This window comes from Oncorhynchus masou, chromosome 13, assembly GCF_036934945.1.
Source record: "Oncorhynchus masou masou isolate Uvic2021 chromosome 13, UVic_Omas_1.1, whole genome shotgun sequence".
Lineage (NCBI taxonomy): Eukaryota > Metazoa > Chordata > Actinopteri > Salmoniformes > Salmonidae > Oncorhynchus > Oncorhynchus masou.
In genome coordinates, this window is record NC_088224.1 from 31,972,832 (window position 1) to 32,000,699 (window position 27,868).

The following is a 27,868-nucleotide window of genomic DNA, read 5'->3' on the forward strand; positions in this document are numbered from 1 at the left end:
TCCTATGGTCACGCGCACACACACAAAATATGCCCTTATCAAAAACCATACAATACGGGGAAAGGACTTTGTTTTATATCCATAGTAGTTGTTTATTTTCTTCATAGAACTGGATAGACAAATGGTCCACAAGTGTGAATCCCAGCATAAGTAACAATTCTCACATAAAATAAATACACACAGCACCTGGTCAGCATCACTGTGAAATATTCTCAGCATCCCATGTGAGCAATTACTGAAGAATATATTCACGTATTTTTTTCAATATATGTAATTTACAAACCAAAAACATACAACAGTGTTCTGTCATGTTGATTGCATGGTCAAAGTGCTTTCCTTGATCTTTTCATGTCCACATATTTTACACTCATACGTACAAACATCTACAGTTTCTACACACAGTACAATGATAGCATGTTGATGTTTTAAGTCACATTTCAATAACGGCAGTTTCATCTTAAGTGGACATGAGCTCTTTTGACGTAAACACGGCGGCCCTTTTGAAATACCTACTTACTTGTGCCTATTCACTAAGAAATATGTCCCTTGTATTGCTTTGGTTTCTGCTCTCCTTGGAACTTGAACCCCCACTGAAAGCAGAGAGAAGTTCAACCATTTCAAAGAAAGTAATAGGATCACCAGAAATGTTTTGCTTTAAAAAAAGACTCAGAGTAAACTTGCACCAAGTCATCCCACTCTGATCAGAAGCAATTATAGAACTGATACTGTTACACAAAGACCCAAAGTGTCACCATAAGACAGCAATACAAAAGCAGCTCCTGCTTTGGACAAACATACAGGGCAGCCAAAGAGATCAGACACCACAAGCATGCTTAACATCCTGTTTACTGTGAGGGTTACTTTCACAAGCCTGCCACACGGACCTTTGATTTTAAAGAGATATGAACAGAGAAAGGTTTATGGGTCTAATACTTGGGTCCAGATTCTTATGCTGGAAACAACAAGCATCTATCTAAAAGGGAGAATGGCTGGGATTTTGACCCTCCCCAAAACCACTCTGCAATTGCTAACACATTTCATTTGAATTTACTTTGAACAAATGTTATGATTACCATGCGACCTGTCAGGCAATTACAGAGACAAAATGTCTGTTTTCAGGGGCAAACATTTGTTTGGCGGAGACCTAATCAGCAAAGAAGCGCCCAAGGCTGACGCTATAAAGAACATCACATTGATCTAGATATCTATTGTATTAGTCTTTTAGTTCATAGATCTGTTAGATTGGCCCCTATTGACCTGTGCTCGTTCTTTGGGATTAAAACACCAGAACAGAAGTAGAAAAATATTTGGCACTTGCACGCACACACACATACACTCTCACACACACAACCACACACACACAGAGAGAGAGAGAGAGAGTGAGAGCACAAGAGAGATTACAAATTCAATCTACACTCTCAAACATGAACACATTATTTGACAAGTATCTCAAAACACACAAATTTGTCAGTTATGGGTAAACACAAATAACAATAGATGTCATATACAGACATAAAGCAGTATCTTTGTATCCTTTTCTCCAACACTAAAGAGATCTGATTCTAATATATAAATCCAGCACTACATCAGACACTCAATTGTACCAAGCACACAGCAACAGAGAAATCCCGCAGGCTACACATTCAACAAGCCCAATAGCCCTGCAGTCCGATATCACACTCACACTACAGTTGAGCAATGGTGAGATCAGCTCTCTCACTGATTGTCACCACACTTGTGACACAAAGATTGGAAGGGATGGCGTAGACACGGTGACAGGAAAGCACATAATAATCAATAAAGACATAGGGCTAGATTCAACCAAGCCTGCCTTGCCAATGTACATACCCTTGTGCACATGTTATTCTGAAAACTGTAGGCATCTACCTTTGAGGGAATTTTTTTGAGAGGGGGGGTGGGGGGGACACAACTTGAACATTTCATATCACAGAGAAAATTGTGTTTTATACTACTGTGGAAAAACACACAGTTTGGATTTAATTGAGCCCTTCAAATTAATCTGTGAGTGACTAGTTGCTATGGTTCTATTCCCATGAGCTGCTTGACCGAAGGACAATGTGCTTAGTAACAGTGTATATGGAATCATTTGTGCTTCATTAATACTGCATCGTTTAACGACTGAACCAACTGACTCTGGTCCTCCTAGGTGTAATGTCCTTCAAAGACAGCAGAGGGCACATGTTGGCCGTAGCTAACTGGAATGTTAAACATGCTGATGAAGAGTGAGCATAAGACCACTATGTGAGACGCAGGAAGGATAAGCTGTAATGCTGGACTCGTTGACGCATTGAAAGTTATTCTAAAGTAACAATATTCTAGCCTTTCAAAACGAAAGGATATCTCCACTGATGTGTTAAATAGCTTCTCATCTTATTCACTCATCTTTGTCTGTTTTTCCAATATCTTTACAGAACCATAATGATGCACTTTATCATTGGAGATCAATGTACATGAATAGGTTCCTCAGAAGTCTCATTGAACCAATGACAAAAACATACAGAAGGATGCAACACTTTCTCCCTAATACGCACACAACATATAGCTATTTAGGCATATATTTCACTGCTTGATGTAAATGTGACGTGGACAAACATACATTGTAATTTATTTTGTGTGCATATCAACAAAACCGATCCCTTCGAATTACCATCAATAAATAAACTTAAATATTTACCAGTTATTTGTCCTGTCATTATTTATTTTCTTGCAATATATCTTCAACCCACGTACAGTTCATTTTCTACATGATAAAATAACTAGTATCAATGCCAAGTTTGAACACATAATCTATATCATTATTTTGATGCAGGGAGCTTGGTGCATGTCACCTGGTAAGAGAAATATTGTCTGCAATATTCTCTTTCAGAGGAAGCCATTAAGATATGTAAATTCAGTGGAAAGCTAAGTTACAGTGAAAGCTATTTTCATGTGGAAATCTGTTGGAGGGCATCTTTAAACTCATATTATTTGGTATTAGGGTCAGATATGGGTGCTATGATGAATTGAGGGTGTATAGATGTTTGATCTCTTTTGTTGGGAAGTATCCCCATTAGGCATTGTAGCTATCAAGCAGTATCTTTGTATCCTTTGGCAGTGGTTTATAAACGTATATCTTTGTTGGCAGGATTTCAGTTCTGTCTAATCTCTGAGAAGCAAACCCAATGTGCTATTTTATGCTGTGGTCAAGATGCCAGCTAGTCTGTGCTGGCTATATGGGTCACATCTGCATTTTAAGTCTGATTCTATCGTCATATTTTCTCAGTAATCTGGGACCGTTGTGACACTGTTGATGACAGTCTGTTTTTTAGTGTTTAATGAGCAATGTAGGATTGGTTGCAATGTGGCCACACTGAAGCTACACTGAAGCTACACTGAAGCTACACTGAAGCTACACTCCGCTGCCTTCTGGCGGTGAATTGTGCTACTGCAGCACCTGGCCCCGTGTTTCAGGCAGCTTTAGTGCTAGGAAACTCCCGGCAGCGAGTGCACCCGCAGCAAACAAGATGGGCACAGCTTTGGTGATGCCTACAAATGACTGGAAGATGCTTATGCCCAGGACAGCAGCCAACTTGCAAAGGGCATTTAAGAAGCCAAATGCAGTGGTCCTAAAAAAAAGAGAAAACAATGGAAATTGTCAGCACTTCTGACAGGGTCACTTCTTAAAACTTAACATGAAAACTTCAATATCTTTTCAATAAATGCGTTTGCATAAAATACACCTTTATTCACTGTGCAAGAATTAAGGAGCTGTAACACTTTCAAAATGTGAGGTAGCTCCACTTGCCTTTTATCCGAGGGGTACAGTTCCACAGTCAACACATCCAGGGCATTCCAGGAAGCTATGCTGATGCCGCCAAAGAGACATAAAAGGGCGATCATTCCCGACTCGGTACTGCCGAATGACAGGAAGAAACAGCTGACACAAGATATGACACTTGATCCCGCTGTGTAGGAAAAGAGATTGAGGGGGAAGAGAAAGAGGGTGAAAAAGATCAGACAAAGATAAGGGACCTTTCTGTAGTCAGCTACTCATGAAGTACTGTGGTGTAGGAAGAGGGGGCATAATTCATGTATCACCAGATGTATAATCTCAAAATATGCACATATTCTTTAAATCTTGTATAGAGCATTAAAAACACATTAATGAAGGCGTGACATACCCAGCATCCTCAGACGCCCAATTTTGTCCATCAGCAGGGCTGACACAATGTTGCCGGGTAACACGGCCAATGTGCCCAGGAAACTGACAAAGTAGATCATGTAGGCGTTGTTGTCATCAGTGAAGTCCAGCAGACAGCCTTCCTTGTTGTGTAGGAAGGTGCTGTTTACCAGTTTGCTGTTGATGATTCTGTTCTGGAACAAGTCTGTCAAGAGAAAAGAAAGTAAGAGTGGTGTCAAGAAGGGTCCAAGGGTAGGATACTGCCCAGTTCAATGGTATTAGGTATTTTATTAGGATCCCCATTAGCTGTTATAAAAACAGCAGCTACTCTTCCTGGGGTCCACACAAAACATGAAACATAATACATCTAGGCATGGACTGAGCTCATAACTATTGTAAGCTCCACTTTATATTGTTTATGCTTCTTGTTTTTGGAGACACTTTACCTGTATTGTAAAAGAGGGTTGAGATGAAGGTGCAGTTTCTGAAGAAGCTTCTGCTCGAGGTGATGTCCTCAAAGTAGCAATCCTCAAACAAAGAGTCCTCAAACACCATGGACTTCATCTTAAGGTTGATGAACCTTGTGGACAATGTAAAAGTAAGAAAGACGTATTTAGCAGCCCAGTTGTATTAGAGTCGACAAGCAGTTAGTGTACATTGTATAGTTGCAGAATTAAGACCAGCACAGTTTACCACTCCCGATTTAAGAAGAACATTTTGCAAATTCAGAAAGTTCCGTGTAATATAATGAGGACTGACTTGTCGTTGAAGTACTGTCCTTGGCGGTGCACTTGGTTCTCCAAGGTGAAGTTAAAAGTGACATGATCCACTCGCTCCTTGGTGAAGAACTTGGTGCGCGAGGCATAGTCCTGCTTCTGGATGTACTTGATCATGTCAGGGAACCACACTGTCAGCCCATAGTAGCTGGGGGAGAAGCAAAAGACACAAATGTGGCTTAACCAAACAAACATGATTACATTTCATCATTTCTTCACTATGTTGAAATCGGTTGAGATAAGTATAAACCTTAATAATATCAATGCTCCAGTAAGTTAAGACGGCAAGAGCCACCATTTTTCTGGAATCTTTTTAGATTTGATATGACAAAACATTTGAGCTTTTTGATTGAACAAAAAAATAAACGGTTTGTGCACAGGCCGCTGATAACCACTGTGGTCATGGCCCTGGTTCTGCTACCTGAACGACATGGTAAACCAGACAGCCATCATCATGAAGGTGGTCCTTCTGTATTCTGGATTGAAGATGGCCAAGAAGTTACTCCGCACCTATAGCAACCCACAGAGAATAACTCAAATATGCATCTAGGTTTTACTGCTGACACGGTTTAAAAACATAAAAACCCACTATAAAACACAGTGCACAATTCTCTTTTTTAACCTAAGCATAAGTTGGACTTTGGTCATTTTGTCTAAAAGCGTCTGCTAAACGGTGTATGCAGAGTCACAAATTAACATATTCTGTATGAAATATAAAAAATATACACAGAAAATAACCATATTCTCATACCTTTATAGGGATCTTAACATGACTCTTACCTGGTGGAATAGGCTGGCCAGCTTCAATCTATAGCGTCGCAAAGTTGATATGTCTCCTCCCATGTCCACCAGCTCGTCCATCTGCTTTACAGTCTTGATGGTGGTGACCTGGGAAAATCAAGACCTTCCCAATCTTCAACTCATTTGTGTGCAGTACATGTATGCATTAGATTCGATGAAATGAGATGTTCCCGTGAGGGAACATCTCGTTTGGAGTGGTAAAAAACATATCAGGTCTAGGCCACGCAGCAGACAACATCAGACACGGTCCAGGCTGGGGACGTGGTTACACAATAACAAACAGCTAGGACAGGAGAATACAAGTTCATAAACACGTTTTGCAGAAGAACCTTGAGATTCAAAGACTTTACATGTGTGTCTCAGAAATACTCACGGAAAACACCTTCTCTGGGTGCCCCTTTGCTCTCATGTTGGTGTCGTGAACTTGTTTCAGAATCATCCAGCCTTCGTCGTGTTTTCCGTTCTGTTGGGAAATGATCGCATACCTCATCAGAAACACTTACAGTTGAAACACATTACGAGTATTGTGATACATTATGTATGTGTGAAGTAAGTGTCTAAGTGTATACTGTAATGTGCCTTAATTTCCATGAATTTGTAATAAAAGCTTATATTTAGGTTTATGCTACTAGAGTAAGACAGTTGTGCTACACTCAACAATCAATCTGAAGAATCGAAAAGACTAAATTCACAAGATCCCAGTGTGTACCTTTAAGGGTATAATCTGCAATATTTACTGCTGTTCAATAGTAAACTCAGGTAATGACATACAGCGCCTTCAGAAAGTATTAACACCCCTTGACTTTTTCAATATTTTGTTGTGCTACTAGGGACGCACGATATATCGGTAAGAATATCGGAATCGGACGATATTAGCTAAAAATTCATTGCCCTTGACAATCAACCGTTCTCTGTCGTGGATGATGTTGGCTTTCGCCGTCTGGTTGAGCACCGGTACACACTACCAAGTAGGCGCTATTTTTTAGATGTTGCCCTACCAGAGTTACACAATCTTGTTGAAACTCGCATCCACAAGCTACTTGTTATGGGCGTAACTGCTATTAGCTTCACGACTGATAGTTAGACCAGCGATGTCAGTCCAATGAGCATCTGACAGCACAGTGGGTCGACGACGATTTTGTACTGAGGAAAGCCGTATTACATGCTCAAGAATGTGCTGGTTCTCATACCACAAAAACGCCAACACAGACCGTCAGGTTATCTTGGAAAAGTACTCTCACAGAGGCTGTGAACAAGCGATTCGGTGGAATTCTCTCTTAGCCTCTACTGTGTCGCCACCATGTTCGATGCACACCCATGTTCGATGCTAGGTACAAGGACTGCTACCTGTGTGTGTGTGTGTGTGTTTCAACTATTTAACTGTACTAGAATGCTTAACAGGCAGCTAAAATGTTAAATATCGGTTATCGGTATCGTTTTGTTTTTTGGCAAGGAAAATATTTGATATCGGTTTTGGCCAAAAATGTCATATCGGTGCATCCCTAGTTACGGCCTGAATTTAAAATGGATTATATTGAGATTTCTGTTCACTGGTCTACACACAATACCCCATAATGTCAAGGTGGAATTATATTTTTCGAAATTTTTACAAATTAATAAAAATTTTAAAGCTTAAATGTCTTGAGTCAATAAGTATTCAACTCCATTGTTATGGAGTAACAGGCAGGTGGAGAGAGTAAACCAGGATCTGAGTAGGTCTCGGCGGTCATATTGCCAGGACCGGCTGGGGGAGTGGTCGGCGTTCATCCCCTGGGCAGAGATGGCTCAAAACTCACTTCACCACTCCTCCAATAACCTCTCTCCTTTCCAGTGCATACTGGGGTATCAGCCAGTTCTGGCACAGTGGCATCAGAGCCATATTGAAGCTCCTGCGGTGGACAAATGGTTTAAGCGCTCGGAGGAGACCTGAGACGCCGCCCATGTGCACCTGCAACGGGCCGTGAGGCGGCAGAAGGCGAGCGCCGACCGTCACCGCAGTGAGGCTCCGGTGTTCGCAACGGGGGATCGGGTCTGGCTCTCGACCCGGAACCTGCATCTCCGCTGCACTGCCGGAAGCTGGGTCCGCGGTGTGTGGGGCCATTCAAAGTCCTGAGGAGACTGAACAAGGTATGCTATAGGTTATAGCTTCCCCCAGATTACCGTATTCATCCCTCGTTCCATGTGTCTCTCCTCAGGGCGGTGGTGGCTGGTCCACTCCAGGAAGCTGAGGTGCGGGAGGTCCCTCTGCACCCTCTGGACATCAAGGGGGCCCCGGCTTATGCTGTTCGAGCCATCCTGGACTCGAGGCGTCAGGCGAGGGGCCTTCAGTACCTCGTGGAGTGGGATGGGTACGGTCCGGAGGAGAGATGCTGGGTGCCGGTGGAGGACGTTTTGGACCCTTAATTGCTGCTGGCGTTCCACCGTCTCCACCCGGATCGCCCTGCGCCTCATCCTCAGGGTCGTACCAGAGGTTGGTGTTGGTGTGCTGCTGGAGCCGTGCGTCAAGGGTGGGGGTACTGTCACGACTTCTGCCGAAGTCGGTCCCTCTCCTTGTTCGGGAGGCATTTGGCGGTCGACGTCGCCAGCCTTCTAGCCACCTCCAATCCACATTTCATTTTCCATTTGTTTTGTCTATGTCTTACACACCTGGTTTCACTCACCCAAATACCTGTTTATTATTTAACCCTCTGTTCCCCATGTTTGGTTGTTTGTTGTATTGTGGTCCGTGTTTGTGGGCTTGATAATTCTCTTGTATTTTGATGACTTTGAGTAAAGTAAAAAAAATGTTTTACTCATCTCTGCTGTCCTGCGCCTGACTCCTCTGCACCAGCTACACATAGATACATACAATTGTAGTTACTCCAGAATACTAACCTAATTGACAGAGTGAAAAGAAGGAAGCCTGTACAGAATGTTTGCAACAAGGCACTAAAATAATTTTGCAAAATAATGTGGCAAAGCAATTCACTTTTTGTCCTGAATACAATAAGTCATATTTTTCAAGCTTGTCATTGGCAAGGACTAGGGAGGTTTTTTTTTTATAAACAGAAACAAGCAAAATCCTAGAGGAAAAACTGCTTTCAGTCTGCTGTCCAACAAACACTGGGAGACAAATTCACCTTTCAACAGGACAATAACCTAAAACACACGGCCAAATATACACTGTAGTTCCTTACCAAGATGACATTGGTCCTGAGTGGCCTCTTTACAGTTTTGACTTAAATTGTCTTCAAAATCTTTTTTTTTTTAATTTACTAGGGAAGTCCCTTTAGAACAAATTCTTATATTCAATGACGGCCTTATTCAGGGGCAGAATGACAGATTTTTACATTGTCAGCTCGGGGATTCAATCTTGCAACCGTTCGGTTACTAGCCCAAAGCTCTAACCACTAGACTACCTGCCGCCCCCGGCATCTATGGCAAGACTTGAAAATGGCCATCTAGCAGTGATCAACAACCAACTTGACAAATCAACAGCCAATATTTTTTTAAAGATAAATGTGCAAATATTGTACAATCCAGGTGTGCAAAGCTCTTAGAGACTTAGTTGCAGCTGTAATCGCTGCCAAAGGTATTGCTGCCAAATGTATTGACTTAGGGGGTTGAATACTTATGTAATCAAGATATATTACTGTTTTATTTTCATTAAGTTTTTATAAATGTTAGTATTTTCCTTTCACTTTGACATTACAGAATATTTTGTGAAGCTCATTTACAAAAAAATTACAATTATATCCATTTTAATCCCACCTTGTAACACAACAAAATCAAGTCAAAGGGTTGTGAATACTTTATGAAGGCACTTTTTCCCACGCATCCCATTCCTTCCAGATAGATTCTATGGTACCAGTTATGCATACATACAGTTGAAGTCGGACGTTTACATACACTTAGGTTGGAGTCATTAAAACTTGTTTTTCAACCACTCCACAAATTTCTTGTTAAGAAACTATAGTTTTGGCAAGTCGGTTAGGACATCTACTTTGTGCATGACAAGTCATTTCTCCAACGATTGTTTACAGACAGATTATTTCACTTATCATTCACTGTATCACAATTCCAGTGGGTCAGAAGTTTACATACACTAAGTTGACTGTGACTTTAAACAGCTTGGAAAATTCCAGAAAATGATGTCAAGGGTTTAGAAGCTTCTGATAGGCTAATTGACATCATTTGAGTCAATTGGAGGTGTACCTGTGGATGTATTTCAAGGCCTATCTTCAAACTCAGTGTCTCTTTGCTTGACATCATGGGGAAATCAAAAGAAATCAGCCAAGACCTCACAAACAAAATCAGGTTCATCCTTGGGAGCAATTTCCAAAAGCCTGAAGGTACCACTTTCACCTGTACAAACATTAGTACACAATTATAAACACCATGGGACCACGCAGCCATCATATCGCTCGGGAAGGAGAGGCATTCTGTCTCCTAGAGATGAATGCACTTTGTGCAAAAAGTGCAAATCAATCCCAGAACAACATCAAAGGACCTTGTGAAGATGCTGGAGGAAACAGGTACACAAGTATCTATATCCACAGCAAAACGAGTCCTAAGGCGACATAACCTGAAAAGCCGCTCAGCAAGGAAGAAACAACCAAATCGTATTTTTTGGGAGAAATGTCCTCTGGTCTGATGAAACAAAAATAGAACTGTTTGGCGATAAAGACCATCATTATGTTTGGCGATAAAGACCATCATTATGTTTGGAGGAAAAAGGGGGAGGCTTGCAAGCCGAAGCCGTGAAGCACGGGGGTGGCAGTATCATGTTGTGGGGGTGCTTTGCTGCAGGAGAGACTGGTGCAATTCACAAAATAGATGGCATCATGAGGATGGACTATTATTATCAAGTTAAAGCTTGGTTGCAAATGGGTCTTCCAAATGGAAAATGACCCCAAGCATACTTCCAAAGTTGTGGGAAAATGGCTTAAGGACAACAAAGTCAAATATTGGAGTGGCCATCCCAAAGCACTGACCTTATTCCTATAGACAATTTGTGGGCAGAACTGAATGGCGTGTGCGAGCAAGGAGGCCTACAAACCTGACTCAGTTACACGTGCTCTGTCTGGAGGAATGGGCCAAAATTCACCCAATTTATTGTGGGAAGCTTGTGGAAGGCTACTCAACACGTTTGATCCAAGTTAAACAATTTAAAGGCAATGCTACCAAATACTAATTGAGTGTATGTAAACTTCTGACCCACTGGGAATGTGATGAAAGAAATAAATCATTTTCTCTACTATTATTCTGACATTTCACATTCTTAAAATAAAGTGGTGATCCTAACTGACCTAAGGCAGGGAATTTTTACTCTGATTAAATGTCAGGAATTGTGAAAAACTGAGTTTAAATGTACTTGGCTAAGGTGTATGTAAACTTCCGACTTCAAGTGATTGAGGTTAGAATTGGGTAAACTGCTTCTAAATATACTTTTGAGAAAGTGATCCCTGCTTACCTCTAAGAAGAAGCGCGGGCTTTCTGGCATGGTGGTGAGAGAAGCAATAGCCGCAACAGAGGGAAATGCACACACCAGGACGAACACACGCCAGCTGTGGAACTGGTACGCAGAGCCCATCTGGAAACTCCAGCCTGGGAGGAGAGGAAGTAGAGAGAGAGAAATGGGACAAAGCACAAACCGTATAAACCTGCGTAATCCCTAGATACAACTTTGTGGTAAGGCATTTTGAGCGCTTTTGGGACAATATCTGTGATGATTGAATTCCTGCCATAGGCTACTCACCATAGTGTGGGATGATGGCCCATGCCATAGCTGAGGCATAGATGCCACCAATCATCCAGAACATGCAGAGCCAACTGAGGTGCTCCCCACGTTTCTCCTGGGCCAGAAACTCTGAGTAGTAGGAGAACACAATGGGGATGGAACCACCGATCCTGTAAGGATTAGCACAGAGAAACAAACCACTGGAAGTTGAGCTGGACTTTCTAATCCTGTTCCTGTTTAATCTTTTTGGAAAATCTGTAAATTAAATCAAACTTGGAATACTTGGAGGTAGGGGTGCTACTTGGCTTCTGTGAGGGTGCTCTTTGGATGAAATGTCCTTCTTAGCATTAAAGCAAAAAACATATACAGTTAGGGAGAATAAGTATTTGATACACTGCCAATTTTGCAGGTTTTCCTACTTACAAAGCATGTAGAGGTCTGTAATTTTTTATCATAGGTACACTTCAACTGTGAGAGACGGAATCTAAAACAAAAATCCAGAAAATCACATTGTATGATTTTTAAAAGTAATTAATTAGCATTTTATTGCATGACAAAAGTATTTGATACATCAGAAAAGCAGAACTTAATATTTGGTACAGAAACCTTTGTTTACAATTACAGAGATCATACGTTTCCTGTAGTTCTTGACCAGGTTTGCACACACTGCAGCAGGGATTTTAGCCCACTCCTCCATACAGACCTTCTCCAGATCCTTCAGGTTTCGGGGCTGTCGCTGGGCAGTACGGACTTTCAGTTCCCTCCAAAGATTTTCTACCACTCCTTAGTTGCCCTGGCTGTGTGTTTGGGTTGTTGTCATGCTGGAAGACACAGCCACGACCCATCTTCAATGCTCTTACTGAGGGAAGGAGGTTGTTGGCCAAGATCTCGCGATACATGGCCCCATCCATCCTCCCCTCAATACGGTGCAGTCGTCCTGCCCCCTTTGCAGAAAAGCATCCCCAAAGAATGATGTTTCCACCTCCATGCTTCACAATTGGGATGGTGTTCTTGGGGTTGTACTCATCCTTCTTCTTCCTCCAAACACGGCGAGTGGAGTTTAGACCAAAAAGCTCCATGTTTGTCTCATCAGACCACACGACCTTCTCCCATCATCCAGATGGTCATTGGCAAACTTCAGACGGGCCTGGACATGCGCTGGCTTGAGCAGGGGGACCTTCCGTGCACTGCAGGATTTTAATCCATGGCGGCATAGTGTGTTACTCATGGTTTTCTTAGAGACTGTGGTCCCAGCTCTCTTCAGGTCATTGACCAGGTCCTGCCGTGTCGTTCTGGGCTGATCCCTCACCTTCCTCATGATCATTGATGCCCCACGAGGTGAGATCTTGCATGGAGACCCAGACCGAGGGTGATTGACCGTCATCTTGAACTTCTTCCATTTTCTAATAATTGTGCCAACAGTTGTTGCCTTCTCACCAAGCTGATTGCCTATTGTCCTGTAGCCCATCCCAGCCTTGTACAGGTCTACAATTTTATCCCTGATGTCCTTACACAGCTCACTGGTCTTGGCCATTGTGGAGAGGTTGGAGTCTGTTTGATTGAGTGTGTGGACAGGTGTTTTTTATACAGGTAACGAATTCAAACAGGTGCAGTTAATACAGGTAATGAGTGGAGAACATGAGGGATTCTTAAAGAACAACTAACAGGTCTGTGAGAGCCGGAATTCTTACTGGTTGGTAGGTGATCAAATACTTACGTCATGCAATAAAATGCAAATTAATTACTTAAAAATCATACAATGTGATTTTCTGGATTTTTGTTTTAATTCTGTCTCTCACAGTTGAAGTGTACCTATGATAAAAATTACAGACCTCTACATGCTTTGTAAGTAGGGAAACCTGCAAAATAGGCAATACTTGTTCTCCCCACTGTATATCTCTACTATATAACTATAAAAAAGCTATTAAGCACACCTGCGTCTGTGTGTCTCTCTGTCTCTATCTATCATTCACCTTCCATCGGTTTTCAGAATCTTACCCAACACCAGAAAGTAGTCGGCAGAAGAGAAAGGTGCTGTAGCCCTGGACAAAGGAGGAGAAGAAGGAGAAGACGCTGTTGATGGAGAGACAGATGAGAAGGGACTGCCGTCGGCCTATCCGATCAGCGAGCCCACCCCACACGAATGCACCGACCATCATTCCCAGATAAACAATCAGACCTGCAGAGGACAGAAAGAGAAAATGAGAGTTGCATGTTCTTTACCTGTGCATACAGCTGCTTTATTTGTTACCCTTCGGCACAACATCTGGCAAAAGAAAGATGATTTCGACACCCACTATCTCAGATCGTTGGACCATTTTAATTTATAGGACTGGCCATTTATAGGATTTATAACATTTAATAAATATAATACCTAACATCCGTTTGACCCAAATGTTTAAAAAAAGTTAGACATGTGGAATCCAAAGAAATTGTCAAAACCTTATATTATATGAATCCTATAAATTACAATGGCCAATGTGGGTGCAATCAGAGATGAAATTACTGTATATTTCAACAAAATAACATGGCAGGAATGCTAATCTTATTGGTTTCTAATTCTATTGAGCTCAGGTGCATCCTGTTTCCATTCATCATCCTTGAGATGTTTCTACAACTTCATTGGGAGTCCACCTTTAGTCAATTCAAATAACTGGACAAGATTTTGAAAGACACACACCTGTCTATATAAGGTCTCATGGTTGAAAGTGCATGTCAGAGCAAAAACCAAGCGATGAGTTTGAAGGAATTGTGCGTATAGCTCCGAGACAGGATTGTGTCGAAGCACAGATCTGGAGATGGGTACCAAAACATTTCTGCAGCATTGAAGGTCCCCAATAACACAGTCGCCTCCATCATTATTAAATGGAAGAAGTTTGGACCACCAAGAACCTGATGGTCACTCTGACAGAGCTCCAGAGTTCCTCTGTGGAGATGGGAGAACCTTCTAGAAGGACTACCATCTCTGGAGCACTCCACCATTCAGGCCTTTATGGTGGAGTGGCAAGACAGAAGCCACTCCTCAGTGAAGGGACATGACAGACCGCTTGGAGTTTGCCAAAAGGCACTCAGACCATGAGAAACAAGATACTCTGATGAAACCAAAAGTGAACTATTTGGCCTGAATGCCAAGTGTCATGTCTGGAGGAACCTGGCACCATCCCTACGGTGAAGCATGGTGGTGATAGCATCATGCTGTTGGGATGTTTTTCAGGGACTGAGTGAGTAGTCAGGATCGAGGGAAAGATGAACGGAACAAAGTATAGAGAGATCCTTGATGAAAACCTGCTCCAGAGCACTCAGGACCCCCGACTGGGAAAAGGTTCACCTTCCAACAGGACAACAATCCCGAAGCACACAGCCAAGACAATGCAGGAGTGGCTTCCGGACAGGTCTCTGAATGTCCTTGAGTGACCCAGCCAGAGTTTGGACTTGAACCCAATCAAACATCTCTGGAGAGACCTGAAAATAGCTGTGCAGCAACGCTCCCCATCCAACCTGACAAAGCTTGGGAGGATCTGCAAAGAAGAATGGGAGAAAGTCCCCAAATACAGGTGTGCCAAGCTTGTAGCGTCATACCCAAGAAGACTTCTGTAAATATGACATTTCAGTTTCTTCTTTTTAATATATTTGCAAAAATGCAGAAAAACCTTTGTCATTATGGAGTACTGTGTTGTAGATTGATGAGGGGAAAAATTATTTAATCAATTTTAGAATAAGGCTGTAACGTAACAAAATGTGGAAAAATTCAAGAATCTGAATACGTTCTGAATGCACTGTACATGACTCTCTTGCAATGTAAAAAAACAACAACAACAACAACTGACAATTGCATTGTGTAAAACCTGCGGTGAGGTTAGGTGTGTGTGGGCAGGCAGGCAGGCACTGTCACGCACTCCCAAACAGACACCACACACACACACACACACACACACTCACAAAGCTCAAGGGTAGTGAAGGGGGAGGTGTGGGATGGAGGAGACTAATCATAGATGGTTTTCCCCTTTATGTGAGAATAAACTCTCTTTGTCAGCGTGGACATAGGTAGCTAGCTATGGCTCGCCGGCTAATGTTTTTATTTGAAAAATGCATGTGGACACATTACCAGCTTTTTTTGTTTCACCTGGGTGCCAGTATTACGTAGAGGAATACAGCAGTGCTAAAGCAGAGGGCTTGCAGTGAGGACGACACGGCTTCTATTCTGAACTTTGTGCGGTGAGCTTTTTGAGGCATCACTGCAGCGGCATCACAGAGTGGAAGAAGAGAAGTCCAGTGGCTATAAGACTCCAGACTTGCCCTCTGCAAGATCATCAGCAGACTCCATCGCCATCATTTCCCTTCCTCTGACCAGCTCCCTCCGCTCAACCAATGAACTGACCCTCTCTATCATCAGAGGATGCAGCAAAGACTTGGCCTCTATTGGTTGACCTGTCAGGATACTGCATGTTGCTTGTTTGATTGTTGCTCTTGAAGCACTTTGAGATATAAGGTTAATCAATTGTTGTTATTATTATTATAGACGTGTCAGAGAGACAAGATCAACGCAAGCTGCAGAGCATAAATTGGGGTCCCCATATTCAATCAAAACTAGTAACCAGCAATGTTTTGCATGTTTTCCTCTATCATACTCTTTCAGCATAATAGAATTATGTTCATGTTTATCTCCTCAGAAAAATGGGTAGCCAATTTGGGCCTAGGTTGCTGTCTGCTTTGGACCGTTTCTGTGCCACAACAAAGTTTATGGGCACTTATAAAGTATTCTAAAGATGGCACAAGACAGAGAGACGGTAAGAGAAAAAACCTGTTTAAGATGCTGGAGCGCAATTGGCTGAATGCTGGCGGTACACTGGCATGATATTCACAACTCAACACGAACACGAACACACAACACCATTTTATTTTACTGTACTGATTTTTGCTGGAAAATTATCTGGTGACGAAGGGTACTATTTCATTTTTTTAAAGTCTGCACTAGTAACTTCAGTACCTGGTTATTTCTGTGAATAAATGAAGTTCCAGGTCATTTCTTTATCATAAAATGAAGTGCTGCCAAGCAGACATTTGTGTATCAGGTGCTGATGTCAATGAACAGGTTACTGAGTTACACCTTCATCACTCTCCAGAGGGTCGGCAGAAAGCAGATGTTTCCTGTTACAACCTAACTTGTAACAGGAAACAAATGTATGTGGGGACTCCGCTCAGGAGTCTTTTAACGCCTGCTACGTTAGGTTACACATTCATAGATTGCTAATTTTATTGTCTACCAAAGAAATAGATGTGAGGAATTTACCGTAGAACGACAGGGTTTTTATTGAATTTGCATTGGGGCTGATTAACTCCCCCACATTTGACACTTGATCGGAGAAAAACATTTAAGGGCTCACTAACCTAGCATGTAAATCAATCAAGTTAATTAAAAAGACACAGTTTAAGGGTCACACTTACCCAACATGCCCTTGCTTTCCTCTGACAGACACATATCTTTCTCGGCGCTGGGGAGCACAAAGCCCACCACAAAAATCTCTACACCGTCCGCCATGAGGGCCAGCCCCAGCACAAAGTAGAGGGTCCACTGGAACTTTCCATGGCCGCACTCCTGCAGGATGGTCTCGTACTGCTGGGCTAGCTCTTCTTGATCCTTCCGCCTTTCCCCCTCAAACTGTGCCATGTCTCTGAATTGCTGCCCATCTCCCCCTGCTAGGCTGTCGGCAGCCTTGCTCGAGTCAGCGCGGGGAATGCCCTGGTACTCGCCCTCGTAGATCTCGTCGTCTTCGTCGTGGCCCTCTGTGGAGTCGCTGTGGCCACCTTCATCGTCATTGGCTGCCTGGCTGTCGCCCCGGTAGTAGCCACTGTCCTGCACCCCAGGCACTCCAGGGTAGTCATCGTCGTCGTCTTCCTCAAAGCGGGCGTATGAGCGTTTGCTGTACTCGTCGGTCATCTTGTCCACACCGCGGCCCACCTTCTTGGCCGCCTGACGCTTGACCTCCTTGGCAATGTCTTTGGCGCCCTTTATAAAGGCTGTCTTGTTCTGATAGCCGTCCTCCATTATTGAAGGGTAGAAGAATCTCAAAGGCAGGGGTTTATCACCTGAAAAGCAGGATGGAACTCAGGAATCTCTGGGGAGTGTTTGTCAGGCAGTGTTCCAGTTTACCCTCAATAGGGTGGTGGAGAGTTGAGCTGGATTGGATCACAGGGCCCGCTCTGCGATGGACTGCTCCTCCACAGAGGGAAAGCACAAACACAATGTTAGTCACATGGACCAAACTTTTGAATCAGGGTTTGGGTCAATATAATTTTAAATAAATACTGTATAGCTTCAAAACATGTTTAAAACCACAATTGTGGTCTAATGCAGTCCTTGCATCCACAGCTTCATCCCTCAGCTGTTTATCAAAACAAGTGGTGGGGTGGCCAATTAGTGGTTTTTAGAATCCCCCGATTGCCCCTTTAAGTAACGTTCTATCTCTATAATGCTCAATATGAGTAAGCCCAGATCCTGTTACAGTTGCTAGGGGAAGCGTATTTCTAAGCAGATGCCAAGGAGCATCTTATCTCAATTTGCATTCTCTGTAAACTGATTAGGAATGGCTTACTGTTCGATGTTGACATATTGTGTCTTGTGTCCATCTGATAACAACTCAACACCAGGGAAAGTGAAGCAGGGGCAAATTGAGAAGGGTAGCAACTCTTCCTTGTGGACTGTGGATTCATGGAGAAGTCAAAAACAATATTCTTGGAAAATACATTTAAAATAATATATAGTAAGAGTATGAGTCCAAGTGTGCATTATTGCTGTGCACAAATAATGTTGCTTTTGACTTATACTGCTTTATTTGGAAATGGCCTCTCGCATGTTAAGATGCAGAACTGACCATACTGGAAGTAAAAGGGCTGTAAAATGTAGAAAACACTTAGTATTTAGGGACCACAACACATCACATTAGTTCTCGTTTTTTGTTTGACCTTGTCTCATCACTACAACTTCCCAAAGGGCTCGGGAGAGGCAAAGGTGGAGTCATGCTTCCACCAAAACAAGACACACCTAAATGTGCTTTTTAACACCCGCCAGCTTAACCCAGATACCAGCCACACCAATGTGTCAGATGAAACGCTGTTCAACTGATGACTGGAGTCAGCCTGCAGGCATCCGGCCCGCCACAAGGAGGCGCTAGGGCGTAATGAGCCAAGTAATGCAGTGCCTTAGACCGCTACGACACTCAGGAGGCCCATTAGTTAACATTTTTAAGCCATATACTATATGCACTGATCGACAGGTTCCTGTCCCCCAAACACCTGACTACAGCAAAGTCAGATTTAAAATGGTGGCCACCATTAAAGAAGGTGGGGATACTTTGATACAATCAACATCACTGACAACAATATTGTTTGGTAGCCTTTTATCTACAGTGCCTTCAGAAAGTATTCACATCTGTTGACTTTTTACACATTTTCTTGTGTTACAAAGTAGGATTAAAATGGATTAAATTGCCATAGCTTGTCATCGATCTACACAAAAGAATTCTAACATTTGTGAAAAAAAATATGAAAAATAAAACACTAATATATCTTGATTACATACATATTCAGCCCCTCGAGACAATACGTGTTAGAATCACCTTTGGCAGAATCGCTTTTGGCAACATTTACAGCTATGAGCTTTGCACACCTAGATTGTACAATATTTGCACATGATTATTTTTGTAATTCTTCAAGCTCTTTCAAGTTGGTTGCTGATCATTGCTAGACACCCATTTTCAAGTCTTGCCGTAGATTTTCAAGTCAAAACTGTAACTAGGCCACTCAGGAACCTTCAATGTCATCTAGGTAAGCAACTCCAGTGTAGATTTGGCCTTGTGTTTTAGGTTATTGTGCTGCTGAAAGGTGAATTTGTCCCTCAGTGTCTCTTGGAAAGCAGACTGAACCAGGTTTCCCTCTAGGATTTCTCCTGTGCCTAGCTCAATTCCGTTTCTTATATCCCCCCCAAAAAACTCCCTTGCCGATGACACGATGCAGCCACGATCAAGCCATGCTTGAAAATATGAAGGTTGGTACTCAGTGATGTGTTGTGTTGGATTTGCCCCAAACATAATGCTTTGTATTCAGGACATACAGTTAATTTCTTTACCACATGCTCAATGCTGTTGATCTATACTCCGTTTTCTACTATCACAGCCATTAAACTCTGTAACTGTCTTTGTAGTGACTTTGTAGTAATCCAAAGTTGAATTATTAACTTCACCATGCTTTTTTAAAATCCATCTACCAATAGGTGCCCATTCTTTGCGAGGCATTGGAAAACCTCCCCGGTCCTTGTTGTTGAAACTGTGTTTGAAATTCACTGCTGAGGGACTTTACAGATAATTGTATGTGTGGGGTACAGAGATGAGGTAGTCATTCAAAAATCATTTTAAACAATATTATTGCACACCGAGTGAATCCATGCAACTTATTATGCGATTGTAAAGCACATTTTTACTCCTGAACTTATTTAGGCTTGCCATAACAAAGGGGCTGAATACTTGAATCAAGACATTTCAGCTTTTCATTTTGTATTAGTTAGGAAAAATAAACAAGACAATAACTGTACCTCCACGTTGACATTATAGGGTATTGTGTGTAGGCCAGTGACACAACATCTCCATGTAATCAATTTTAAATTCTGTCTGTAACACAACAAAATGAGGAAAAGTCAAGGGGTGTGAATACTTTATGAAGGCACTGTATGTCTGCCTATCACAGAGGTAAACCTGCAATTGTCTCTTTCTGCAGTGTGAAACAAATATCTATAGCATATACAGTTGAAGTCGGAGGTTTATATACACTTATGTTGGAGTCATTAAAACTCGTTTTTCAACCACTCCACAAATATCTTGTTAACAAACTATTGTTTTGTCAAGTCGGTTAGGACATCTACTTTGTGCATGACACAAGCCATTTTCCCAACAATTGTTTACATACAGATTATTTCTCTTATAATTTACTGTATTCGCAATTCCAGTGGGTCAGAAGTTTACATACACTAAGTTGACTGTGCCTTTAAACAGCTTGGAAAATTCCAGAAAATTATGTGATGGCTTAAGAAGCTTCTGATAGGCTAATTGACCTCATTTGAGTCAATTGGAGGTGTACCTGTGGATGTGCCTTTTTACTTGACATCATGGGAAAATCAAAAGAAATCAGCCAAGATCTCAGAAAACAAATTGGAGACCTCCACAAGTCTGGTTCATCCTTCGGAGCAATTTCCAAACGCCTGAAGGTACCACGTTCATCTGTGCAAACAATAGTACGCAAGTATAAAGACCATGGGACCATGCAGCCATCATACCGCTCAGAAAGGAGACTTCTGTCTCCTAGAGATGAATGTACTTTGGTGCGAAAAGTTCAGATCAATCCCAGACCAACAGCAAAGGACCTTGTGAAGATGCTGGAGGAAGCGGGTACAAAGGTATCTATATCCACACTAACACGAGTCCTATGTCGACATAACCTGAAAGGCCGCTCAGCAAGGAGGAAGCCACAGCTCCAAAACCGCCATAAAAAAGCATGTCTCTTTTTGGAGAAATGTCCTCTAGTCTGATGAAATAAAATAGAACTCTTTGGCCATAATGACCATCATTATGTTTGGAGGAAAAACGGGGAGGCTTGCAAGCCGAAGAACACCATCCCAACCGTGAAGCACGGGGTGGCAGCATCATGTTGTGGGGTGCTTTGCTGCAGGATGGACTGGTGCATTTCACAAAATAGATGGCATCACGGGGAAGGACAATTATGTGGATATATTGAAGCAACATCTCAAGACATCAGTCAGGAAGTAAAAACTTGGTCGCAAATGTGTCTTCCAAATGGACAACGACCCCAAGCATACTTCCAAAGTTGTGGCAAAATGGCTTAAGGACAACAAAGTCAAGGTATTGGAGTGGCCATCACAAAGCCCTGCCCTCAATCCTATAGAAAATGTATGGGCAGAACTGAAAAAGTGTGTGCGAGAAAGGAGGCCTACAAACCTGACTCAGTTACACGAGCTCTGTCAGGATGAATGTGCCAAAATTCACCCAACTTATTGTGGGAAGCTTGTGGAAGGCTACCTGAAACGTTTGACCCAAGTTAAACAATTTAAAGGCAATGCTACCAAATACTAATTGAGTGTATGTAAACTTCTGACCCACTGGGAATGTGATGAAAGAAATAAAAGCTGAAATCATTCTCTCTACTATTATTCTGACATTTCACATACTTAAAATAAAGTGGTGATCCTAACTGAACAAAGACAGGGCATTTTTTACTAGGATTAAATATCAGGAATTGTGAAAAACTGAGTTTAAATGTATTTGTATGCAAACTTCCGACTTGAACTGTATTAGTAGAGAATTGGATTTTGTAAGACAGTGATGAAGAGATGTGTTGATAGAAGAATCTCTATATTTAACATGATCAAATGGGTAGGTCAAAATGTAACTGAGCTTCAATTCAATGTTTCGAACTGACTGCCCAGAGGGATGGGCTGTATGTCCTTGACATTCAATCTTTCCTACTTTTCACAATTCTTTATTGTCTCAGTCTATGGATGTGGCCACATTTTCCTCGACAGCAAAATACCAAAAACCCATTGAAGAAGGCTGAAACCTACAAACTATATGCATTTTGTTGAAACAAGCTGTCCACTTAATCTTCGACAGGAGCTGGAGATAAACTCAAATGCTCTTCTTGACTTATCTTGCCATTGTAGGGTATTTAAAGCAGTCACTGCTTTAACTGGCTAATGGGGATTATTAATCCTCTCATGCCATGTGTTGGGATTATACGAAGGGAAAACAACAGTACAGGAGTGAGGATGAACTTTTGGGAGGCCGTGATTGTGAACAGATGGGAGGGGGGAGAGAAACATAGAGAGAGATAGTGAGGGGAAGGGAGAAAGGACAAGATACAATACACAGAGAATGGAATAGAGAAATTGAGAAAAGGAGAGATAGAAATTGAGAGAGAGAGAGGGCGAGGGCGAGAGCCTTCTTCAGGGGATTCCTTCCTGACAACAGGGTGGCATACAAAATGATTAAAGGGCCACTGGGCCACATATTAGACAAAAAGGTGCCCCCACCAAAAGCTGCAAGAGTGAGGACTAAATTGGGTACAGTAATGACAACACATCCATCTATTTAAAAAAAAACACTGTCACACATTCTGAGCAGTAAATACACACACCAGATATGCTATCTTTTGGTCAGTAACACGCCCACACGGTTACACATGTGGGGTCAAAGAAAGGGATGAGACTCACTTTAACACATACTGGTCCTAAAATGCAAAACTCGCCATCCTGGCGTCCCAGTACTTTACTCTAGCAATACCCTTACACCATAGAACACACTCAATGGACGAACTTGGGTGCCATTCCACTTCAGGGTGGCAGCCCTGACCAGGACCTGAACCAGATGCTCTGGGACTATCAGTCCAACAGTCCAACAACCTGTTGACAAGGTCACTGGATAGCCTAGGCTATAAGATGGTGTTGAGGCAATAGCTACTCTGAGCAGTAGAGGGCTTGGTGTGATATTAAACCCATTTAATTTCACAGCATTGGTGTGCAGACAGACACTGATGCAAGGTTATCCTTATTACCATTAGTGTGTGTTAATTAGGAATTGGCAGGCAAGCCATCAGGGGCGTTTGGAACCCCAAAAATCTGTGGTGGCACAAAGTAAGTGAGGATGACTGGGGCGTGACCCAAAGGGGGGCTACGGCCCATCCATAAGTTGGAGAATTCTGCATTTTTCAAACACCTGAAACAGCTCTTTCCTGCAATTTAGAGCCATGATCATTATGATTAATTCTATGTAAAAAAAATATATGTATATTTTTCTGCATATCTAAGCATACATCTTGAGCCGTCTGTATCCTCCTGACTAGCGGTTCTTTAAAAAATACAATAAATTATTGTCACGACTCCCACCGAAGGTGGCTCCTCTTCCTGTTCGGGCGGCGCTCGCCGGTTGTCGTCACCGGTCTACTAGCTGCCACCGATCCCCTTTTCCTTTTCTGTTGGTTTTGTCTTATTGGTTACACCTGTTTCTTGTTTGGGTTTTGGTTAGGGCTATTTAAGCCGGTTATGCCCGCCTGCTTTTGTGCGGGCTTGTTTCTCTGTTCGTTTTGTGGATGTGCTATTTTCTTATTTTCTCCGGACTGTTTGGGTCCTAGTTTTGGGCCGGTCATTCTATGCGCCTGGTGTTTTGGCGTGACATTTTCTGTCACATGAATAAATACGGTTGTCCTAAACCCTCTGCGCCTGACTCCGCACCCACTACTCCTAAAAGTCGTAACATTAATATATGCTTCTCTGCACCTCTGCTAGAATATGGGTGAAAGATTGAAAGCAATGTGAGTCTTATTCAGTACATTTAGTTACTGCTTGCTTTTCTAAAGTCTACCAACCTAGCCAGCAGGCATACCAGCTAAGATAGTTAGACAAGCTAGCTACTCTAACTTGATTCATAGCCTGCAATGGCTTCTTGGTAGCTAGTGATGAGGTTGGGAGATTGGGAACATATCTGGGCTAGCTAAAGGTGACTTCATACAATTGCTAAGTGGCAAGTAGCATTACAGATACATTTAAAAAAATATATATACCAGTCAAAAGTTTGGACACACCTACTCATTCAAGGGTTTTTCTTTATTTTTACTATTTTCTAAATAGTAGAATAATAGTTAAGACATTAACACTATGAAATAACACATATGGAATCATGTAGTAACCCATTTTTTTTTAAATCAAAATATATTAGCAACCCTTTGCCTTGATGACAGCTTTGCACACCCTTGGCATTCTCTCAACCAGCTTCACCTGGAATGTTTTTCCAACCGCCCTTCACTCTGCGGTCCAACTCATCCTAAACTATCTCAATTGGGTTGAGGTCGGGTGATTGTAGAGGCCATGTCATCTGATGCAGCACTCCACTCTCTCCTTATTGGTCAAATAGCCCTTACACAGCCTGGAGGTGTGTTGGGTCATTGTCCTGTTGAAAAACAAGCGTAAACCAGAAGGGATGGTGTATTGCTGCAGAATGCTGTGGTAGCCATGTTAGTTAAATGTGCCTTGAATTCCAAATAAATCCCCAAAAATGTCACCAGCAAAGCATCTCCACACCATCACACCTCCTACTCCATGCTTCATGGTGGGAACATGCAGAAATCATCCGTTCACCTACACTGCGTCTCACAAAGACACTGCGTCTGCAGCAGCAACCTCTGGGTTTTCTTTTCCTGTGGCTGTCCTCATGAGAGCCAGTTTACTCATAGCACTTGATGGTTTTTGCGACTGAATTTGAAGAAACTTTCAAAGTTCTTGAAATTTTCCGAATTGACTGACCTTCACGTCTTAATGTAATGATAGACTGTCATTTCTCTTTGCTTATTTGAGCTGTTTTTGCCAAAATATGGACTTGGTCTCTTACCAAATAGGACTATCTTTTGTATACCACCCCTACCTCCTTGGACACAGTGTTAATTAACCTCCACACGAGCTTCAATGCCATACAACTCTCCTTCCGTGGCCTCCAACTGCTCTTAAACGCAAGTAAAACTAAATGCACGCTATTCAATCGATCACTGCCCGCACCTGCTCGCCCGTCCAGCATCACTACTCTGGACGGCTCTGACTTAGAATACGTGGACAATTACAAATACCTGGGTGTCTGGTTAGACTGTAAACTCTCCTTCCAGACTCACATTAAGCAACTCCAATCCAAAATTAAATCTAGAATCGGCTTCCTATATCGCAACAAAGCATCCTTCACTCATGCTGCCAAACATACCCTTGTAAAACTGACCATCCTACCGATCCTCGACTTCGGTGATGTCATCTATAAAATAGCCTCCAACACTCTACTCAACAAACTGGATGCAGTCTACCACAGTGCCATCCGTTTTGTCACCAAAACACCATACACTACCCACCATTGCGACCTGTACACTCTCGTTGGTTGGCCCTCGCTTCATACTCGTAGCCAAACCCACTGGCTACAGGTTATCTACAAGTTTCTGCTAAGTAAAGCCCCGCCTTATCTCAGCTAACTGGTCACCATAGCGGCACCGACTCGTAGCACGCGCTCCAGCAGGTATATCTCACTGGTCACCCCCAAAGCCAATTCCTCCTTTGGTCGTCTTTCCTTCCAGTTCTCTGCTGCCCATGACTGGAACTAATTGCAAAAATCTCTGAAGCTGGAGACTCACATCTCCCTCACTAGCTTTAAGCACCAGCTGTCAGAGCAGCTTACAGATCACTGCACCTGTACATAGCCCATCTGTAAACAGCCCATCTATCTACCTACCTCATCCCCATACTGGTATTTATTTATTTTGCTCCTTTGCACCCCAGTATCTCTATCTGAACATTCATCTTATGCCGATCTACCATTCCAGTGTTAAATTGCTATATTGTAATTACTTTGCCACCATGGCCTATTTATTTCCTTAACTTACCTCATTTGCACTCACTGTATATAGACTTTTTGTTTTCTTTTGTTCTACTGGGTTATTGACTGTATGTTTTGTTTATTCCATGTGTAATACTGTGTTGTTGTATGTGTCGAATTGCTACTCTTGATCTTGGCCAGGTCGCAGTTGCAAATGAGAACTTGTTCTCAACTAGCCTACTTGGTTAAATAAAGGTGAAATAAAAATAAATAAATAAAATACCTTGTCACAACACAACTGATTGGCTCAAACACATTAAATTGGAAAGAAATTCTACAAATCAACTTTTAACAAGACACACCTTTTAATTGAAATGCATTCCAGGTGACTAGGAGAATGCCAAGAGTGCGCTAAGCTGTCAAGGCAAAGGGTGGTTACTTTGAAGAATCTCAAATTTGAAATATATTTTGATTTGTTTAACAATTCTTTGGTTACTATATGATTCCATATGTGTTATTTCATAGTTTTGATGTCTTCACTATTATTTTACAATGTAGAAAATAGTAAAAATAAAGAAAACCCCTTATATATATTAATTTTTTTTATGTATTAATTTTAAACAGGACAAATCTGAGGGGGCATGTGCCCCTTGGAACGTCGCCTCTGCATTCCATAACAATGTTCTCAAAAAATTAACCTGATTATGTTTTGCGGGCTCGTTTATTTTAACGGTTAAGGCAATATGTAGGCTATTTGTTAAGGGAAATAGTAAACCCGTTGAGCATCAGCAACAAATGGCGCCAGTCTGAGACAAGGTCGTTATAGATGGAGGCAAAGCATGCACATTTCTTGTCTTGCCAAAAGTAGCACGGCTTCAAGATGATGGTCAACCGTTGTGAGATCTTTGCAAGGTCACAAGTGTCAGTTTATTATTTCAGAAATGGTCTGCCAATAACATGCATTACGGACGGTTGGCATTCAGTCGACACGGAATCCCCCTTTAGAAACCTGAGGATGACACATTGCCTAGTTACCATCCCCCTCGCCAACACAATCATGATGAATCGCCTACGTGAAGGACGATGGCAAAATTCAACACATTTCTCCATTCAGGCGCGATACGACTGCGAAATCATGATAGTATGCTACCAGTAATATATTTTATTTTGATACTTTTATTTCGGATTAGCCTATAATTAAATATTTAAGTAGTGCAACAAGACCAGCGCGACTTTTACAACTGACCTAAAGCAATTAGCTCAATTGTTGAATGAATTATCTAAATGCAATATTCAACATATTTTCGGTAATATAAACGATTTAAACTCAAACGCAGTTCCAATCTCTTCATTTGAAGAGACATTGAATTGTCGTGACTGCGTTTTTACGCAAGGAAGACTTGGGTATCATGTTAGATAGATAGGCCTGCTGTCATGTTAAATAGGCTACAAGAAATATCAATAACATCAATCATTTTAGTCTGTATGGAGTCTGCATCGACCTGCATAGTCGTATAAATAGATAGGCTACATTTCAATAAAACACTATATGATTTTCACATCCAAAATCGTGGCCAGTGGGTAAGATATTTTGGGAAGCACGCACATCCACATTCGTATAACAACGGAGTCGGCCTATGTAGTCTAATTATAACCAATTTGCCGAGTTTCATTTTAGTAAAGGTAACAGCATCATCTCACCGTAATTATGGACATGGATATCACTATCCCCAGCTTGAATTTTGTCAACAGGATGACAGTGCGTTGATGCTGCTGCTGCTCAAACGTGGATAGGCTCCCCGTAACCCAACTGACTGAAGAGGAAGCGTGATGCTGGAACCTAGAGGTACCACCTTAGTGGGTACCACAAGTAGCATCGAAGATTTCGCCCCCCCCCCGGCAGAAATATACCTTTCACGCACCTTGCCACGGTCTATCTTAATGGCTCTCTTATTGGTTCTCAAGTTATTCATTTATCTTAACCCGT

At 42.1% G+C, this 27,868-nt stretch overlaps 1 protein-coding gene across 1 annotated transcript; it reads right to left on the reverse strand.

The window, feature by feature from the left end:
- Positions 1-73: 73 nt before the first annotated feature.
- On the reverse strand, positions 74-27,677 carry LOC135552092 (synaptic vesicle glycoprotein 2A-like). Its single transcript, XM_064983490.1, has 13 exons — positions 27,583-27,677; positions 16,922-17,687; positions 13,475-13,655; positions 11,495-11,646; positions 11,210-11,343; positions 6,131-6,220; positions 5,737-5,844; positions 5,378-5,466; positions 4,940-5,104; positions 4,627-4,760; positions 4,182-4,385; positions 3,806-3,965; positions 74-3,626 (listed from the first exon to the last, which is right to left on the reverse strand). Exons 2-13 carry the CDS (start codon positions 17,520-17,522, stop codon positions 3,443-3,445), a joined length of 2,202 nt encoding a protein of 733 aa, XP_064839562.1. The 5' UTR covers positions 17,523-17,687; positions 27,583-27,677; the 3' UTR covers positions 74-3,442.
- Positions 27,678-27,868: the final 191 nt, after the last annotated feature.